General features: G+C 43.5%; 1 protein-coding gene across 9 annotated transcripts in view; it reads left to right on the forward strand.

Annotated features, from left to right (window-relative positions):
• The first annotated feature begins 1,938 nt into the window (after positions 1-1,938).
• The window catches only part of FHOD3 (formin homology 2 domain containing 3), a 399,651-nt gene continuing 381,363 nt past the window's right edge, over positions 1,939-20,226 (forward strand). For all 9 annotated transcript variants that reach the window (XR_010605872.1, XR_010605873.1, XR_010605874.1 and 6 more), the window contains exon 1: positions 1,939-2,477. Coding sequence is in view for 6 of the 9 variants with exons in the window: in XM_065630338.1 (XP_065486410.1) it covers positions 2,313-2,477 (165 nt within the window). In the remaining 3 variants the exon portion in view is untranslated. The remainder of the gene's footprint in view (positions 2,478-20,226) is intronic.

Genomic DNA, 20,226 nt, shown 5'->3' on the forward strand with positions numbered 1-20,226 from the left:
GCTGTAAAGCACGGTGCATCCCCTTGGGTATATATGATCAGCCCGTGGAAATGCAGCCATTCCCCCAGGACAGTGAAAGCCCTCATTCTCTGTATTTCACCTGTAATTTATTTCACGTTCCTTCTCCTGCACCCTGAGGCCCTAAGAATGAAGAGACCAGGACTCATGCATCCTTGATCCTCACAAATGAGGCTCCAGATGGGGTAACAAAGCGCAGGGTTGACTCGAAGAGTGTGAGAAGCTGCGCGCCTGGTGCTTTGTCGCAGTCTTCCTCTGGAGAAAAAAAGAGCAGGTCCAGGGCAAGATGAAAGCCAAGGTGCAAAGCCAGGCAGATCCTGGCGTGTCTCCTGCCTGGGGTGTGGAGACTGCCCAAGCTGTACACTCTGAGAGGCCAAACAAACACAAGGTACATACAACCTCAAAGGCAAAGAAGGTTTTGTGCAAATACAGAGAAACCCATGCAAAACGCTTGGTCAAATAATGAGGTTTCAGATCAGTTTCCAAAATATTTTTTTTAAAGCAGGTATTATTTAAAGCTTCCTTTTTGGGCTGCATAAATATTACACTAAAGATTTCAGATGTTTGTGACAGCGAGACTGAACTTAGCACAAGCGTATTCCTGACAGGAGGCGGGCCGGCACCCCCACTGCACCGTGAGGGGCTGAACCTGCCCTGGCCATCTGCCCACAGCACCTTCTCTCATCATGGGGATGACTCTTGAGCCCGCTCTTCACCTAGATTCATAGAATCATAGAATGTCTTGAGTTGGAAGGGACCCACAAGGATCATCGAGTCCAACTCCTGTCCCTGCATGTGACAACCCCACAGTTCACACCATGTGTCTGCGGGCCTTGTCCAGTCTCTCCTTGAACACTGTCAGGCTTGGGGCCGTGACCCCTCCCTGGGGAGCCTGTTCCAGTGCTCCACCACCCTCTGGGGGAAGAACCTTTTCCTAATGACCAACCCAAACCTCCCCTGGCACATCTTCCTGACATTCCCTTGGGTTGTGTCATTGGTCGATAAAGAGAAGAATTCTGCACCTGCCCCTCCTTCTCTCCTTGTGAGGAATCTGTAGACCATGATGAGGTCTCCTCTTCGTCTCCTCTTCTCCACGCTGAACAAACCAAGTGACTTTAGCTGCTCCTCATACGGCTTCCCCTCCAAACTCTTCACCAACCTCACAGCCCTCTTCTGGACACTCTCCAGTTGCTTTATATCCGTTTTATCCTGTGGCGCCCAGAACTGCACACAGTGCTCCAGGTGAGGCCGCACCAGTGCAGAGCAGAGCGGGACAATCACCTCCCTGCCCGGCTGGCAATGCTGTGCTTGATGCACCCAGGACACGGGTGGCCCTCTTGGCTGCCAGGGACACTGTTGGCTCATGTTCAACTTGCCATCAACCAAAACTCCCAGGTCCTTCTCCAAGGAGCTGCTTTCCAGCATCTCGCCCCCCAGTCTGTGTGTACAGCCAGAGTTGCCGTGTCCCAGGTGCAAAACCCGGCACTTGCCCTTGTCGAACTTCATGCGGCTGGTGATAGCCCAGTTTCCGATTTGTCCAGATCCCTCCGCAGGGCCTCTCTGCCCGCAGGAGAGCCCCGGCGGGGCGCGGTGCCCGGGGCCGGCGCTGCCCGCCCGGGCGGCAGCCGTTATTCCGAGAGGGGAGGGGGAAGCGCTGCGGAGTGAGGGTCCCTCCTTCTCGCCCACCGCAGCGGGAGAGGATAGTAGCCCCTCTCGCTTTCTCTTCCCGCTCCGCCCGGCCCGGCGGAGGCGGGGGAATCCCGCGGTGGGGAGGTCTCCTCAGGCCGTGGGGAGGAGGGGTCCGCCCGGGCGCGCTTGAGGGCGGCGCCGCCGCCGGTGACCGCGTGGGGGCGCTGGCCGCCCTCTGCCCGCCGCTGCTGCGTTGCCGGTGCCGGCCGCGGCAGTCCCGCTGCCCGCTCGGCGCGCAGCGGCCGGGTATGGGGGAGCTGCTGCTGCTGCCCCCGCCGCCGCCGCTCTGCCCGCGCCCCGCGACTCCGGCGCCGCCTCCTTTCTCGGCCTGAAGCGCGGCCGCACTCGTGGATCCCGGCGGGGAAGGGGCCATGGGCCGCCTCCCCGAGGCGCGGCGGCTGTGAGGCGGCCGGCGCTCGCTCGGAGAGCCAGCCGGGAGGCTGCCGGCCGGCCAGCCTGCTCCGGGGGGCTGCGGCCGGGAGGGGAGTGCCGCTCCCAACCGGCGGTGGGCACGCAGGCAGCTCCTCGGTGTCGGTGAGTTGGGAGTGCCCGCTCCCCCGCCTGCGCCCCCGCCGCGCCCGGCCGCGGCGGTGGATGGATGCGCCATGGCCACGCTGGTGTGCCGGGTGCAGCTGCTGGATGACACCGACCCCTTCAACAGCACCAACTTCCCCGAGCCCACCCGGCCGCCGCTGTACACCTTCCGGGAGGACATCCCGCTGGCCACCCAGCTGCCCGGGGTGCACCGCCTCCTCCGCGCCCCGCAGAAGGTACTGGGGGAGGGAGGAGGGGGGCTGTCGGGGACACCGGGCGGACGGCAGCGGCCTCCCCGCGGGAGCCCGGCAGCGGCGAAGAGGGGCCGAAAGGCGACGGGCGGCCCCGGCCCCTGCGGGGCGGCATCCCGGGCTCCGCGCCCGGCGGGGCTGCGCGGGGAGGGCGCCTGGCCGAGGGGCTGCCCTGCAGCGCCGGGGGCCGCCGGCTCCCGTGCCCCGCCGGCGCTATCCCTCGCCCCGGCAGTAGAAATATTTCCTTAAGTCCTGTGGAGGGACCGGGGGGGGACGCCGGAGGGGCTTCCCCGCTGCTCTCGTGTGTTCCCAAACGCTTTCCGCCTCTGCTTTAGCCGTAGCTGCTGTGCGTTTTGCTCGGGATAAAAACCACCCCATCAAACCGAAGCCCTAGTTGGGTATCAAATACTGCATGCCCGTCCCTCGCCAGCCATGGCTGAATATCTGAGGATATTGGGGGAATAACGTGTTGTTTAAGGGCAACCGAGCTGCGGGGAGCACGGTCGTGCAGGCAAGATCCGAGGTTTGCTGTGGTGAGGTTTAACGAGCTGGGCAGTTACAGCAAGGGCTTTGGTAAAAATAGCGGTGTGTCTGCTGCCCTTGAAACAATTGGTACCGCTAGTCCCTCTTGTGAAGAGCTGCAGCATGTTACTGCCATGGCCCTTGTCAAATCTTACCTATCTCTTCTTGCATACTTCTTCTAATACGTATGCTGGCATCTGTAGTTCTGCCCTTGAAGTCAGGCACCCGGGCATGACCCTTGAATTTTCAGTTTTCAAGGCAATGCCATTGATTGACATAATAATAATGTCCTTTCATTATTATCTTACATCTGCACATTAGTTCTGTAGAGTGCACCACAGAAAAAGGGAAAAATGCCCACTTTTTTTCTTCCCAGAAGAAAACAAAGTAAAAGTTGTAAAACTTTTATTTGTTTTCTGATGAAGTGGGAGGAAAATACTCTCTTAACATCACTTGTTGTATTATAACTTGCTCTTGGGAGCTTGTGGAAAGATGACAAAGAGCTGTGTGTGCCCTTAGATTTAAGGATATCCAGAACCCCGTAAAAGTGTTTCAGAGAAAAGCTCTTGGAGCAGACAGAAGTTTTGCATTTGTAGAACGGTTTCTCACATAATAGTTGCCAAGGATACAGCATCCAGTGAACAGAGCTCTGCCTAATGCACAAAACCTTTGGAAGCTCTTGGTGTGCTGGGTCAATTCTGTTTTCATGTGCTCAGTCGTCCCCAATTCAGAGACTGGTCCCATTGTTTTCAAGGGAGGCTTTTTTTGGAGTCAGAGCTAATTAAAAGAAGGCCAGGATGGATTCCCGACACTTAAAGAAGTAAATAAAAAGATAGTTTAAAATCTGGATTTTCAGTTAATTCAACCTCATTTTCAAGGGTATTCCACTGTGTTGTGTGTTGCTTTTACTTTCTTTTGAATAGTGTCCTGGCTCTTTTTTTTTTTTTTTTTTTTGATAACCCTACACTAACCAAAACCCTCTCAAGGTTTAGTGTCTTTGTGGATACCCAAAATCCATGGCCACTTCTATACGTTTAACTCCTGCCCTGTGTTTTAGCGTGCAGTGCGTTTCTCAAACTTAATTAATTTTTGGAAACTGGACTTATAGACTTTGGATGAAAGATGGTCTTAACTGTCTACAGGTGCCATAAGCCCAGCTATTGAGAGATAGTCAGAACCTCAGATTAACTCTTGTAAATATTTTGTTTCTGCTGTTATAATTATGTGGGCAACCTCACTGAAATCTGCTTACATGGTTACAGTTAGCTTTGTGTTTGCAGAACCAGGGCCTGTTTCAAGAGTGCCTTAATTATGTCTCTTGGCCTTCTCTTAGCTTCTACAAAGAAGAGGGGGAAAAAAAAGTTGATTAGACTTGTTTAGTAGTTATACTGAAAGTTTATTTCTTTGTATATACTTGCAGTTAGTGCAACCTTTCTGTGTTTGGCATTATATCTTTGTGTGTGTGGTAGAACCAACAGATTTGTGTCACTTTTTAGGGAGAGACCTTGAATTTTCTTTTTCGAAAGTGTAGATATTCTTCTTCAGCTTTTCCTTAAGACTGGTCTCTAGATCACCACATTAGTTGACTGAAAAGGATTTTCCTCTATTTCCCACAAGGATCAGGACAGATTCTGTCATCTTGGAGGAATGCAGCTGTCAAAGCAGAGTGTAGGTGTCAGTTGTCAATTCACATTGACACATTTGAGGCTTGGTTGATTAATTACTTTGAAAATTAGTGAGCTTATGGATTGATGGTCCATTTACTATCTTGATAGTGACTAGAGCAAAATATTTTGAAGCAGACTTAGGAGCTTATAGCTCAAATACATAGTAATGCAGATGTCGAAGTCACTCCTGAAATCTTATAAACTGTTGGCCTTTTTGCCAGCAAGTTCAGATAATCAATGCTAGTTTTCTTTCATCAGGTCCAGTTCTTTGGATGTACAACTTTCATCTTTAGTCCAGTTCTTTGATGTACAACTCTTGATTTCATCTTTTGGTTTTACTACTTCTTCTCTTTAAACATACAAGTATACTTGAGTGTGGATGCAAGTCTAGATCTATAAAGTGTCTTCCGAATGGCAATGTTTTTAGATCCTGTGGCAGAGTGCAGTGAAATTAGGTGGCTGAGTTCCATGAGCACTTGCTAGAATGGGCTTTATCACCCTGAATGCATCAAGTATCTGGATGAGATGGAGCACCTAAACCAGTTGATAGGCAAAACTGAGAAGAAAGGTGTCTGCAGTCCTTCTTTTCCTTGGAATTACATGCCTAATTGTAACCTTCTCCCTCACCCTTTTCCCCCTGCTTCGTTCTGTGCACATAGCTTTTGCTATAGCTGTATCTGTGGATGAAGCAGCTCGTTGTACCCTGGGTTGTGCTCCGTTCTGCCCTGTGTGTGCAGTAGTCGTGCCTGGTGCATGTGTGCCGAACTGACCCCCACAGGGCATGGCACCGTCATGAGGAACACTTGCCTTGGGTATCCCCCTTAGTTTCAGGTGCCTTGGTGCTAGATGGTGACACACTATCTTAGTTGCAGATGCAATGAAAGTACCACAAATTCTGTTATGGTAGTTTTAGCCACGTCTACAAATTCTTGCTGAGTAACTAAGCCACGCTGCAGAGCTTTTGTGGGTTGCTTATATTGATTTGGCTACCTAAGGTGCCATTTTGGATGAGGATTTTTTATATCTCTTACTGTCTGTTGCATGAAAATGAACTGGACCGAGCATGGACTCTAAATTCAGATGTCCTTTTTGCCCATCTCTGTGAATCTTGGGAAAATTCAGAACTGCATCTAAATTTGTGGCTCAGGCCTAGTGCCAATAATGCACTTTGAATCTAATTTGGTACTTTGGGTTTGTTGGTTTTGAATTGCTTTGAGTTACTTGATACTTATGACTTGCTGACACAGGGTCGTTCAGGAGAGCCGATATATATACATGGCCCATGTCAAGTGGTGCGCTTTTTTTAGAGATCGTCTTCATTATAACTTATTCACATAATTACAGCATGCTGACTATGTATCCATATTCTCATTTCACATCCCACAGTACTGTTCAGTGTTGGGACAGCTCTGTAAGAAATGCATGTTTAGAATAATACAGGAAATCACACTGTCTAATTTATCAATACAATGTAATTGAAATACTTTGTGCAATAAAGGAAAACGAAAAAAAATCTCACAGTGCATATGACGTACTGGTGGTCATGGTGGAAAGGGGAGATAAAATGCTATAAGGGTAGTTGTTTGGACTTCCTGTTCCCTGTGGAGGCAACTTCTGTGTTTAAATCTCTTCCAAGAATTTGTAATTAGGAACAGTGTCATTCAAAAAAACCAATGATTATAAGTAAATATATCTGATGAGCACTAGAGGGATTCAGCAGTTTCATTCATAAAGAAACCATCCAGATTTCAGTCTTCAGCTGCTGTGATTAGCCCTAGATTAAAGCCAGGGCTGACTCTGGGGCATGGTGTGATGTAAACTGATAGCAGGGGCTGTTCCACTGGGTCGTGTCCTGGCATGGAGCTCAGCTCTGGCATTGAACTCAAAGCCAGGCTATATCCTGGCATCAGCCTCAGGTTTTCCGAGACCAGAAAACCTACCAACTTGCTCCTTTTCCCTGCATTTCCTTGACACATGGTCGCATTAAGAAATGCCTTGGTGCATAGAGGCTAAGCAAAAGAAGAGAGGATGGTTTGGATCCTGATCCTGCTGGAGGTAGCAGTGAAGGGAGCATTTTTGGGTTGGTCGTAATGCTCTTCATGGGAGCTGAAGAATAGAAGATGGAAACTAGAATATCATCATTTTTTCAGGGAAAATGAACCCACAGGCAGGGGAAACTGGCTGATATCTTCTGCAAGTGTCACTGCTGAGGACTGGGGAATGTTTTAGTCAAAGGCTGTCAAGACGCCTAGGTCTTTCATATTATCCTTGAGGCAGGTGTACATCAGTCCTTTCTCATACTTTGAGAGAAGAGGTGATTTAACACAATGGTTATTTCACACAGGTTTCCAAAGTGTTCTGGATCTAGCCAAGTATTTCTGGAGCTGACAAAATCTGTGCTTCCATGGTTGTGTGTGCGCTTGAATTTTCTAGGGAAGTGTTTATGAGTGCAGAGCGGGTGGGATCCAGCTCTGTTTTCTGACTTGAAAGCACAAGCTGCATCAGAGTCCCCTGTGAAACACACTCTTCTGGGGGAGTATCAACACCCTCCCAAAAGCAAAACTGTGAAAAGCTGCCCAGCCTCTGGCAGCTTATTGTCTTCTGTGGTGTGGGCCTTCAAAGGAATAGAGATACCCCTACGGCAGATACAAAGTAACTGTCAAATGCTCAGCTTTATCTCTGGCAGTTTAACACTGGAGGACTTTGAAGTTGTTGCAAGGTTCTTCTGACAAGTTATAGTTTGGGCAAGTTATAGTTCAGTTCATTTGTTTGATCTAGGCTTAAAAGCCGTATTGTAAAAGCAGAGGAGCAGCCCTATCCCAGAGGTCTCATTTCTGAATTTGACACTTGTCTCTTGCAAATCTTTCAGTTTGGCTGCTCACAGCCTCAGTGTCTTTGTAGAACTCAGTGTCAAGAGTGATGGGTGTGAGCATGATGTCAGCAGGTCGTTCTAAATTTTGAAATCACAGATTGGTCAGATGCAGCCTCTGGAAACTCGCATCACCATGCTTTTACTGGAGGTTTGTAATCAAACAAAGGAGATGAATTGGAATAAGTTAGACCTTGCCGTTATCATGCCCTAAGTCTTGTCCTTAGAAATGCTGATGTTTTCTTTCAAAACCAGTTGTAGTTATCTCCTTTCTTCCAAAGTTCTTGTATGAAGATTGCTATTTGCTTCAGTTAGCAAGAGACTAAGATCACTTCAGTCTATATCTATGTTGATGGAGGAATGGTCAGAGAAAGTCATGGGACCTGGCATGTTGCAATCTCCTCTTCTTCCCATGTCACAAATAAGAACAAGAGTTCTAAAAACTTTGAGGAAGTTTTCTCTTCCCTGTGTTTTCACAGCTTTCCTACCTCACAAATAATTAGGGTCTAAATGAGAGTCCCTTTTCTTCCTGTCTGATCTCGCTGGATGGTGAGGATGGGTATTACAACCCTCTTGCAACTGTATGCAAGGTAGTTGGGCTGTCAGTCAACCAACTATCACATTATCACCTATGGCAATGTTAATTGGTTTTACTGTTCACTTCTCTGACTGAAATTCAGCCAGGAAAGGTTAGTACCTCTATGCTTTCAAAAAGTGTCATGTACTTTTTGGTGACCTCGAGTGCTCTGGGCTGGGGCTATACACCTTCTTTGCTTCAGTAGGCTGTACCCATGTGCTAGGATATTACTTCATTACCGGCTCCGAGGAAAGAGTGCCAGCTATTACACCTCTGTCATCACTTTCCACACCACCTGGATTGCATTATATTAATATTAACTTTATATTGTATTACAGTTATTAATAAGACAGCAAGGAATGTTGTTACATATTTTTAGCAGAGGAACAAGTTTGGACAAAAGTAACAGTGAGCTCTCTAGTAGGCCCAGCTACCTAGAAACATCTGCAACCATCTGGCATATGAAACTATTGAAGTAAAGGTGCGTGAGACTTGAAAGTTGACTTTCCATATGTCATCAGCTTAACACATATATATTAAAAAAATGCATTGCAGTTTCCAGTTCCAAACACTTAAAATGCTGGGAATGAGAGAATTATTTCTTTTTAAGAATGCAAGGATGCTTTAAAAAAAACAAACCAAAATGGCTTAAGACTTTTTTCTTTCAATATGACTACCTGACTTTCTTTAGTAGTCATACTTTTAAACTGACCCTCTGTCCATTTTGTGAGTAGGATATTTGTTTGAATTACAAAGCACTTAAAAATTGCTAATTTTGATCCTGGATGCCTGGTTACTATAGCTAAACAAGGACAATGCATTTTTATTAATCTTTGGTCATATTGGTCATAATTTTACATGGTAGTGCTTAGTAGGCTGAATAGCAATGAGTGGAGTCGACTGGGAAAGCAGCTTCATCTCCTTTTAGTTGTAGTTCTAGAGTGGTTTTTAAGGCGAAGTATATATACTTGGAAAATGAGATTTGCACAGGCTTACGATGTGCTTATGGACAGTTGAACTCTTGATACCATGAAGGTGAGAAAAAGCTACATAAATACAAGCTGTAATATGAAGTCAAGTCAGGTATGCAGGATTACATGCAGTAGCGAAGGGGTGTATGGTTTGAAGCTTTATGGTTGTCGGCCACAAAAACAGTAACCTATATCTTGTGCTTTGTGTAGGTAAACCAGTTGTATTGCTTTAACTCGATACCGATAAATCAAACACATTTTTCCTCTTGTACACAGCATGCATGATTATATTGGAATAAAATGCACTTGTGGATAGCTTGTATTTCCCTGTTTAGGAAAGAAAGTTACTTATGCCTTCTTCTTGGTTTCCGTGCTACCTTCTGCTTTTAGAAACTACATACTATGCCAGTGAAAAAGAAAAAAAAAAAACAAAAGTAACATTGATATTGATTAAAAAATGAAAATACGAGACATTGCAGCACTGTTCTTTGAAGCTAGTTGCCTCAGATTTACTAAGGAGCCCTTCAACCTTTGTAAGTGAAATTGAGAAAATAGATATTTTCTTTAGAATTGTAAATATTCTATTGCAGCCACATGTAACAGCTTTGGAGGTAAAGTAGCTGCCTCAGCTGCTGGTGAACAGCATGGGGATTTTGTGTCTAGCTTTTTCAGACATCTCTGTTATCAGTAAGGAGAAGATGAACTTCCTGGCCTCTCTCTGGTGGGGCTGCTCAGCAATTTCATTGTGAACCACCTGGCATGATTTGGGGGTTGGCAAAGGAGGCAGATGTAGCTCTCATAGCTGTGCCAGCCAGATTGCTCATCCAAGGGGCATATGCAAGGTAAGGCTAACTGAAAAAGCACATCAGGTCTGTTTTCTTACTTCATTAATTACTACAAGGCTATTTTACAGCAAGTTTTGCAAGGAAGGAGCCTAATAGCAGAGTACGCAATCGGGACACCGACAGGAATCTCATTTGTGCTAGTGAAATGCCAAGTGTGGACTTGTGCCTGGTTTTTGTCAGGGTGGAACAGAAGTTCTGAATTTTCTCCAAAGCACCAGTGATGACCCTGTTCTAGCTGTGGGGTAGACATAAATAGGCTTCTAGTACTCGGAAACACTTGGCATTTTGTGGGAAGTGGAGAAATCTAAAGAACTACATATCTATGTTCTGTTTATTACCATACTGCAGCAGCTGTCCCTGGAGCCTGACCTTTGGCTCCACACACAAAGGGGTTCTTTTTTCCCCTTTCATCTCTAGCATTGTGAGGGAGTTTGGTTGCAAAAATCTGGAGTCCTCTGCCCTCTTTATGGGAGGTCCTGGTGTTTCTAGTGGGGGAAATCCTCCCGGTTTTGCTGGTCAGAGAATTAAGGATACCTGTTGAGCTTTATTCTTTGCACCTGAGAGGTGTAGCAATCCTGCAGGGCCTGAGCAATTAAAGGTGATGAGCATCTGGAGAAGGGGAATAAGAAACAAGGGGGAGAAAGAAAAGGGTGATATTTCCTGATTTCCTGTGTCTCTTGGAAGAAAGAGGAGATTGCCTATGAGACAGGGCAGCAGAAATGAACCTCACAGTTTCAGCAATGAGGACCTCTGTAGCTGATAATTTCCAGTGAAAAGTATGTGAATATGTGGGGTGTTTTTTTGTTTGATTGGTTCGTTTTGGTTTTTTTTTTGGGGTCTTGAAAAATGGTGCAAGGACTGAGAAGCCTGGTAGAAGTGAGTACCAATGAAAGGAGGCAAGTTGTAGGGTCACCTCTGTCTGGTTGTGAAAGTGTTATTGGTCCTAAGGTTAGTAACTTCTGAATTTCAAAAGTTTCTCTCATGAGTCAGATTTTGTCTAACTCTTTCCTTTAGGTGTCTTTATAGGAAACTGTAATTTGATTTGAAAGTGGGCATTTTTCAAAAGACTGTCTGAGGAAGAAAAGGTTCTGCTAGGGCAAATTACACTATCTGTGCTTTTCAATCTCTACACATGTTTCTTCCTTGTTGACCTCATTCTTTGTTTCAAGTACTCTGTATTATGCTACCAGTTGAGTCAAGCTTCTTTTACAACTACAAAAGGCCTGTAAGTCTCCAGTGACCACAAGCAGGGCATATAGGCTTTATTCACAAATGGAAAAGCAGGGCTATAAGTAAAACATGGTATTTCATTTAAGACAAATGTGACTGATTTAACCTGTGTTAGAATTCTAAATGATTAATGTATTGCAATGATCATTGTTGGTCACAGTTGAAGGACTCATTTCACTGTGAATTTTTTGTTCTGGTTTGATTGTAATACACAAGATGTTTTGTCTTGTGGCTGTACAAGGCAGAAAGAAGTACAACTCTTCTGGATTTAGTATCCACTGGGTTTTTTTTTGCCTGTGACCCAAATATTCCCTCCCTCTCTTGTGCACCCTTCATTTTATATTTTAATACTCTTTGGTATGTTTACTTGTTGATGTCCTCTTTCCACATTGGGAAAGTGGAGAGGGAAGTGCTGATCTCTTCTCCATGGTATCCAGTGGCAGGACACACAGGAATGGTTCAGAGCTGCACTAGGGAAGGTTTAGACTGGACATGAGGAAACATTTCTTTACCGAGAGGATGGTTAAACACTGGAGCAGGCCTCCTAGAGGGGCGTTCGATGCCCCAAGCCTGTCCGTGCTTAAGAGGCATTTGGACAATGCCCTTAACAACATGCTTTAACTTTTGGTCAGCTCTGAATTGGTCAGGCAGGTAGACTAGATGATTGTCGTAGGTCCCTTCCTACTGAAATACCTTGTTCATGTTTTGAGCAGAAGTGAGCTTGAGTTATTGAAAGTACTATATTTAAATTTGTTATAATTGCCTTGTAGGTGGTAACTCATTCTTGTTTTGATGCTGAGTTCAGTTGTTGCTTTTTTAAGGCTAATTAAAAAGTTAATTTGTCTATAGTATTGTTTTAGCTACTGTATAATGATTTTACTGAGCTTTATTCTGCCTTGTGTGTGTGTTACTGTAGTTAAGAAACTTCTTGTAGATTGGATTCTGGATGAAGTAGGAAAAGGAGCCATTTTTCTGATGGAGCTGGAAGTTGTGGGGGAAGTGGTGGAAGAAAATCCTGATCTTTCAGAAGGCAGAGGAGGATGGGTTTTGAGACTTAGACTGTGTTTCTAACTTCAGATGCTACTGAATTATACCTTTAGGTTTCCTGTTGTCTTGATGGACTTCTTTTTCCTTGGTTTTGAAATATGAAGGAAAATAGCCACCACAGTTATGAATGTGAATTCCTGATAAGCCTAGGGTATGCCCATATCTTTAGGTTACTGAGCTTTACTATTCAGATTCTCACAGTTCAGTTTTCCTGGTGCTTTTATTTTACTTTCTGAAGAGAAGTGATCAGCACTCAAAAAAAGTGCCCTTCAGAGAAACAACACCCTGCGTTAAGATTGAAATCTGGAAATGGACAGACTTATCTCAAGATGTAGATATTCTTTTATTGCTAATTAGGTCTGTTTTAATTTGTATGTATGTTGAGCTTGAAAGTCCTTCAGAAACATGTACGTGTTCCTTGTAGTCTTTCTCTTGTCAAGGAGTCTGTTTTAGAAGGAAGCATCTCATAATGTTCATCTTTACAAAGATGGTGAGGAGGAAGAGAATACCATTTAGCCTAGTTTTCAGGAGCTGCATCAAAAACATTAAAGGTCCTGGGAAACTAGTAATGTAATGCAGCCTTACTTTTTTTCACCTCATTGATTTGTATTCAGCTGTGGTTTTAGTGTATGGAAGTAATAACTATTTGATAGCTTATTTAGATATATCCTAGAGGATAAGTGATCAAATTGTGGTGTCGTCTTTATGTTTTGTTGTGATAGTTTTAAAATATTAGGTCCAAAGTCTGAAGCTGTCTGTTATACAGCAAGCTTAGGGTGTGTGGTGTGTTGTATTTTGGTGGTTGTGTGGTGGGTTTTTTTGTGTTTGTGGTGTGTTTTTTCTTCTGTGTTTGTGGTTTGTTGTTGTTGTTGTTGTTTTTTTTTTTTTTTAAAAAAAACCACAAACAACCGAGAAGACTGTGCACTTGCTAGGGGAAAAGCTTGAAAATGTGATTCCTAGAGGTTAAAAAGACAGCAAGCGCCGAACATTTTTAATTAAGAGTTAACACTTGAAAGTATAAAAATTTCCTGGCTTGAGGAAAACAAATTTTTAAATATTTTTCAGTGCCATGAAAGACAGGTATTTAAAAACATCCTTGCAAATGCTATTTCAAAACAGGTCCTGTAACTGCTACCTCAGCACAGAAGTTCAGGAGCACGCAGGGCGAGGACTGAGGTGTCGTCTTATGGGCAGTATTTTCAGGGCAGGATCGAAGTGGGCTACTGTAGCATGAACAAAGCTGTGTCATCTGAACAGCTGCCTATGAAGGCAGAAGTATATTGATTTTGAAGGTTGCCAAAATGTTGTCCGTCTTTCATGAGCACTACGTCATATTGGAAGGAACTGGAGTAAAACTGTCATTTGTTTCTATGTTGTCCTTGGTGGACTATTGATCAAGGCAGGAGAGACGTGGGCGTGCACTCTGACCATGGAGAATCCCCTGGCACACAGCAGCTGTCTGTCTGGGGCTGTTCCTCCCAACCTTGACTCCAGTTCACCATCACTTTCTCTCAACGTGTTTCAACATGTAATAGCATTGGCCTATATACAGCAATGTGGCTGTCTTGGGCTCTAATCCTAGCCTTTGTAAGTATGCTGATTGAATTGCAGGCTAAAAATAGGCTTTCTCAGACGGGCTGTGTGCTATCAATTGTGCTCTGCTTTGGCAGTTTGGTAATGTGACATAATTAAAAGCTGACAAAGGCAATAGACAGAATGCTGTCCAGTGACTTCTAGGATTTTATAGTTGAACAAGGTATTTGTTCAACTTGATGAAATTAGCTAGTATGGTTATGCCTCAAATGAGTGACCTACTGCATTAAATTCTTTGATAATTCTGGTAGGCTGCTGAAAGAATGCTCTTGCCTTAAAACCATTCTTTAGATGGATGTTGCCTCTGTGGGAAAGCCACTGGTAACAGACCATAGCATTTGGAAATCATTATGGGTAGGTGTGATTTGAGTGACAAAAAGGAGATTAGAAATATTTTTTTGTGAAGTCTAAGTTGAGCTATATTTGCTTCCTTTATGTTTTTATGGTTTGTCACTGATATTCCAGCAAATATTTCAGAAAGATCTATGTGGCTGATGAGGGGAGAATAGCTTGCTATCTTACAAGTAGTCATCAGCTAGTGTTATTTTAAGAAGTTTCAAGGGAGAGTGAGTAAAATTATGCTCTCATGTTCTTCATCCACCAAATTGAGATTATTGTTTTTATTTCAAGAAATCTAATCTCTGAGATAGTTACGCATCAACTCATAAAATATAGTTTGAAGAAATATTCAAATGAAAAACCCTTTTTCCTCGATGAATTCTTCTGAAGGAGCTGACGTGGGCTGCAGGCTCCCAAGTACTCAGTGTATGTGTTTAGATGTTAAAATAGGGGAAGGGGAAATAAACTACAAAGAATTACTGTAAAAAGATTACTTTCTTAGGTGATTGTATATGCAGATGCAATTAAAGCAATTTTATGCCTATCTCTGTCTTCTCTTGTTGTCTACAGGCACTAGAACAGGCTGCCCAGGGAAGTGGTGGAGTCACCATCCCTGGAGGTGTTTAAAAGGCGTTTAGACGAGGTTCTTAGGGACATGGTTTAGTGCTAGAGTTAGGTTATGGTTGGACTCGATGATCCTGAGGGTCTCTTCCAACGGAAATGATTCTTTTCTATGATATCACACTGTTATTTGTCCATTTCTTCTAAATAAACTGAGTCAAGACTGAAGTGTGTTCTGTAGGTGGGTCACAAGAGGTTAATATTGAAGTCATGCCTACCTGTTACTTTTTAACAGCCTGGCTGTTTGACAATGTAAAATAAAAGTGACTGATCTTGTACTATATTTGCATGTGTCTACTAATGATTTCTATGGTTTCAGTTATTTCTAAAGGCAGATTCCTAAGAGAACCAGGGGCTGATGGAGTTGCGGTGACTGCACACAAGATGAAAATAGGAGGGAAGGTCTATAAAGTTTTCCTGGCCCTGAAGCAGAAATACAATCATGAGCAGGTTATTAGCCAAATTTCAGTATCTCTTGTAGACTGTACTTTGTCACTTGTAACTTTGTGAACAGGTTCTAGCAAATTGAAACCCCTGTATATTTTCAAGTATCTCTGTTAAATATTTATAGAATTTGTTGTGAGAAATTGTAATTAGCTGCTTGGGGAAGTATATGAGTGTTTTGGCATGAGTGTTCTCAGCGTAGCCCATAACAGCATGCTTGTGTGACCTTGTGCCTGTGCTATCAGGGAATTTAATTCTCATATTTGCTGTTGCCGTTGAACCTATTTTGGCTTGATTGTAAAGCTGTCACCACTGAGCAATGACTTAAGTGGCACTCATATTAGGGTCTGCCTTTATGAGCTACTAATAGAAACAGAAAAACCTATTTATTTAATCAGATGCTCTTGAAGCTAATTACTGTGTTTAGTTTTGTTTTTGTCGTGAAGAAGGGAGGTGAGTGCAAATCCCCAGCCACAGAATGTTTATACAAACACATCATGGTGTTTAGGCAATCACAATGGCCTGTGTAGCAAAGCGATGTTTGTGCCATCTCTCCTTCCTACCCTTCCCCTCGCTGTTTTTCAGTATTGCAGCCTGAACTGTAGCAGGAGGCGGAAGCTCAGTTCACAAGTTTGTGGGTCCCTGTGAGTCACCTTCCTCAAGGGGAGAGAATTTGGCTATTGATTTGGCCACTTTGTTACTCTTGGTGGATGAAACCATGGTGATGGGTATTTTGTGCCTGGGTTAACTGTCTCCAGTAACCAAGGCCTTCTCTGTTCTTCCACTGTAACTAACAGTGGAAGAAAACTAGCTTGGAGATAGGCTGTAGTTTTTCAAGAAAATTGCCTATTTAAAACCTATAAATAGTAGTATTGCAATTTCTTGGTTCTCAGGAGCAATTTCTGGGGGGCTGTCTATGAAAAGGGTGCTGCCATAATCTGCAGTTCTAACAAAAAGATAAGCTAGTAACAAAATTACATTTAGGCTGTTTATAACAACCTAATATTGTAAGCTTTGTGTACTCATGCTACTCCCTAGCTACAGCTGGGAAACATGTGCTCTTAGCTGCAGAGATGCTGGCACTGGGTAGCATAAAGCTGACTTGTAACTCTTTGAGGTCACTGAGTGAAGAGCTTCTGTTTGGAGTTGAGGAGACATAAAGCGTTGAAGCCCTTATATGCAGGTGGATAGAATGGGTAGAGCTACTACACTCATGCAAAAAGGAAAAAAAAAAGCCAACACCCTTTGTAATACAGACAAAGCCTACATTGCCCTTGGATTCACACATACGTTTGTGGCAGAATGGGGAATGCAACATAAATATTCTCTTTCCTGTATTAAGTCTTGGTACGAGAGCTGTTCCTTCTTTCCAGAAGCACAGGAGGTTTTGGAGCGTGGGCTCTTGGCTCTCTGGGTGCAGGAGCGGGTGGGTGAACGGAGGAGAACAGCATTTGGGATTCCAGGAGAAACTCTTCAGCAGGATGTCTCCTTATGGCAAAATTGGTGTGAAATTTAAATACAGGTGTTGCTGCTGTCAGGTTTTAGAGTTAACGTTTTGGTTATGTAGTTCTCCTTTGGGCGTTACATTGTGCCCTTGGCACAGTCCATTAAGTGTACAAAGCAAAAAAGTGCTAAGCTGATGAGCAAGTGTTTATTAGCACCTTGGTTTGTTCTTGTCCAGGAGAAAATAGGTTTGTACTTACTCTCATTTTATGATTTTGGGGCAGGGGAATTATTCTACTGTCTTTAAATTTTTCAGCCTTCTGTAAGTGAAAATAAGGTTAAAGAAGTATGACTATTTCTTGGAAGAAAAAAAAAAAAGTAGTCTTTCCACCTTACCTGAAATAAGTGTTATGCCTGAGCCATCTCTTGAGAAAACTTTCACAAATGAATTGACATCCAGCTATTTTATTGGTCTGGAGGAAAAAAATACTTCTGTCTAAGTCTTGTCAGTGTCATAGCAGCAAGTGTGTATATTTGTTGTGAGGAAAACAGTCTCTTTTAAATGTATCTTAGATGAAACATGTTTAAGTTACGGTTTTAATATACTAGTTTGATGTAGTAAAAATGCCCAGTGAGTGCAATAAAACTGTATCTAGTTGCGTTGGTTTTTTTTTTTTTTCAAGTGTAAGCCTTATGTATTTGAAAATATTTAGTTAAATGTTTGTTGGAAAAGTTTTTGGGTGAAAGGTTTCACATAATTTGTCATGATAGTGATGTCAATGCCTGCTTAAGCAGTTGATTTGGAAATGGAGCTCTTGCCAACATTCAGTCTCCTCCTTTGCCTGAAGGGGTCTATATCTCCATTTCGCACCTCTCAGGAGAGGGCTATCACTGTTAAATGTGAGTGCACCATTCCACATTTGTATTAAAAATAGAAATCCAATGTACAAGACAGTGGTTATGTTTGACAACATGACACAGGCTGCGATCGCCCTATTTTTGGCATGTTGAATTATGTAGTTCACATGAGGAAGGTGTTAGTGAGACTTGCCTTTGGGATGTGCTTTTTTTAATGGGCTTAGGAGCCTTTTAACTGTTGTGTTTCCTATTAGAGTGATATTTGGAATCACATTAATGAGTAGAAATTCAGTTTAAAAAAATCATAATCTTAACACTTGATTTGGGGACGAGACTTTTTGAGCCACTCTATTTATGGGAGAGACCACAGAAAATGAATGATGGGAAGAGATTTGCTTGCAAAAATACTAGTTATTGAAAGAAAACACCATGTTGGCATATGTAGTGAGAGACTCTCTGGATGTGTAAGGTGCTCTCAATGCAAATATATTTTAGCTCATTTTAGTCTTACTTACCAGATTGTAACAGGATGACTGTCAGAGGTGAGGGTGTTTCCTCCATGCTCTTGGTGACACAGTGATGGCTAATACTTTGACTTCAGATAAGACCTTACAGTAAGTAATTCTGGTGTTTTCTTCTGTGTCTCCATAGCACAGTGATGGATAACTCATACTTGGAAGCTGTTTTCCTACTTGCTTAGCTATGGCCACTGAGGTTTTCTAGCTAGAGGAGGCATTTTTCTTTGAGTCATCTGCAGTGGATGAGTGAGCCATGAGTATGGCCTTAATATGCAGCTCAGCTAGACTCTCAAATATTATTTTTCCAAGATCTCTTTATAGTGAAGCAACAGATTAAAAAGTGAATTTATGTGGTAATGCTATCCTTGTGTAAATTACAGTAATTGTTTTATTATCCAAAACTAAGGTACTTCTTTCAAACATATTGTAGATATTATTTGATTACTGAATGGACAGTGCCTTTTGAGCATAGCCGATAAGCATCCTTTATCCTGCTTTTTCTTGTGATTATGTAGATCTCTTGTGTTACCCCTTCATTAGTGTGCTTTTATCATGCTGTCAAAATTATTCAGTCTTTGTAATACAAGATTGAACAGCTTCTGGTTTGTACTTGGCTGTTGAACTTGATAGTTCTTTTTCTCCTTCATGGGGGGAAAAAAAAACAAAACAAAAAAATCTGCCCTGCTTGGTATTGGAATGGCTGTTTTGCCATGAGCCATCATTTAGGCTTGTATAACAGTCAAACAGCAACTGCTATAGGCTTTGTATGGAATTTGTTGCATTTTTTATATTATTTTAGGTTTGCAAGCAAGCAAAATGTTACCAAAGATTATTGAGCTATGTGAAGCTTGACATGTTTATGGGTAACTCAGCAGAGTGGTTTATAAACCAGAAGTACTCTCAGCACAAGTTTAACCATAGACAGTAATGAATATAGATTCCTTTCTCTTAGCATCCTGTTGAGGTTTCAGCAACCACTATGTCTTTTCCAGCCAAAGAAGGATCAGCTTGTTATCATGACACTGTTTAGCAATCAGGGCTGACCCTTTGGGAATGGAAATTACTGAATGACTTGATTCCATTCTACAGAAGATGATCATATTGTACCAAAAAGGTCTATGACTGGGGAAAGGAATCTCTTGAATATTTTTTGCTAAATGTATCACTGTTTTCAAGTGTGACTTGTGTCACCTGATGCTGAATTCCAACCAAGGCTGTAGCAGGAGGGAAGCAGGGACACCTGCGTCAGCCCCTGAGGTGTTATATTTTCATTTATATGCTGAGGTGCTCTTATATACCTTTCTGCAATGTGACCTGTGCCTTAAAGCTATGTGAGCTATGCTGTTGTTTTATGGATTCAGTTTTATGGTTTGGTGTCTCACCAAACCGAGTGACTGAGAGCTGGTTCTGTCTCCCTTGCTTGGGTGGTTGCCTTTGCTTAGCAGGGAACCCTGCTCCCCTCCACAGCTCATAAGGCCATTAAGGTGCACAGATATCTTTAAAACCTAGATCATCTCAGTACTTTATGGATAAAAAAGTTACTGCTCATGCCCACTGGCTGTAGCCTTTAATCCACTGATGGTTTACTTCTGCAGAGAAGCCCCAAGTCTTGCGCATTGTGGCACAGGCTGGCCTCTCACTGTCTCTCCTGTAAGAACTGACAGGAGGTTGCTGGGGACCACATCAGGTGTTTTTGTTTAAAGCAGGGGTATCAAACTCATTTTCATCAGGAGCCACATCGGCCTCGCAGTTGCCTTCAAAGGGCCAAATGTAATTTTAGGACTGTACATTTATACAGTCCTAAAATTACATTTGGCCCTTTGAAGGCAACTGCGAGGCCGATGTGGCCCATGGTGAAAATGTGTTCAACACCCCTACTTTAAACTCAAGCAAATGAAATGAGGTTACTAAAATTCAAGTGTATTAAAACCCACCCAAATAAAACAGGTGTGATTTGGCTTGATGTGGCCTCACACCCTTGACCTGTGGCTGATCTCCTTCGCCTTGCTGCTGGCTCATGGAGCAGAGTGGCCAGCTCTGCCTTTATAGCCTGACACCATTTCTCACAGTGCGATCATCACCTGACAGAAGTCGGGGCTGTTGCTGCCCCAGCCTCTGCCCAGAGAGCCTGGGGTGAGACTGGAGAAGTGAAGGTTGCTTTTGGGACAGGGACTGTCCATGCCAGGACCC

The sequence above is a fragment of the Caloenas nicobarica genome, chromosome 2, assembly GCF_036013445.1.
Source record: "Caloenas nicobarica isolate bCalNic1 chromosome 2, bCalNic1.hap1, whole genome shotgun sequence".
In the NCBI taxonomy this organism is placed as follows: Eukaryota; Metazoa; Chordata; class Aves; order Columbiformes; family Columbidae; genus Caloenas; species Caloenas nicobarica.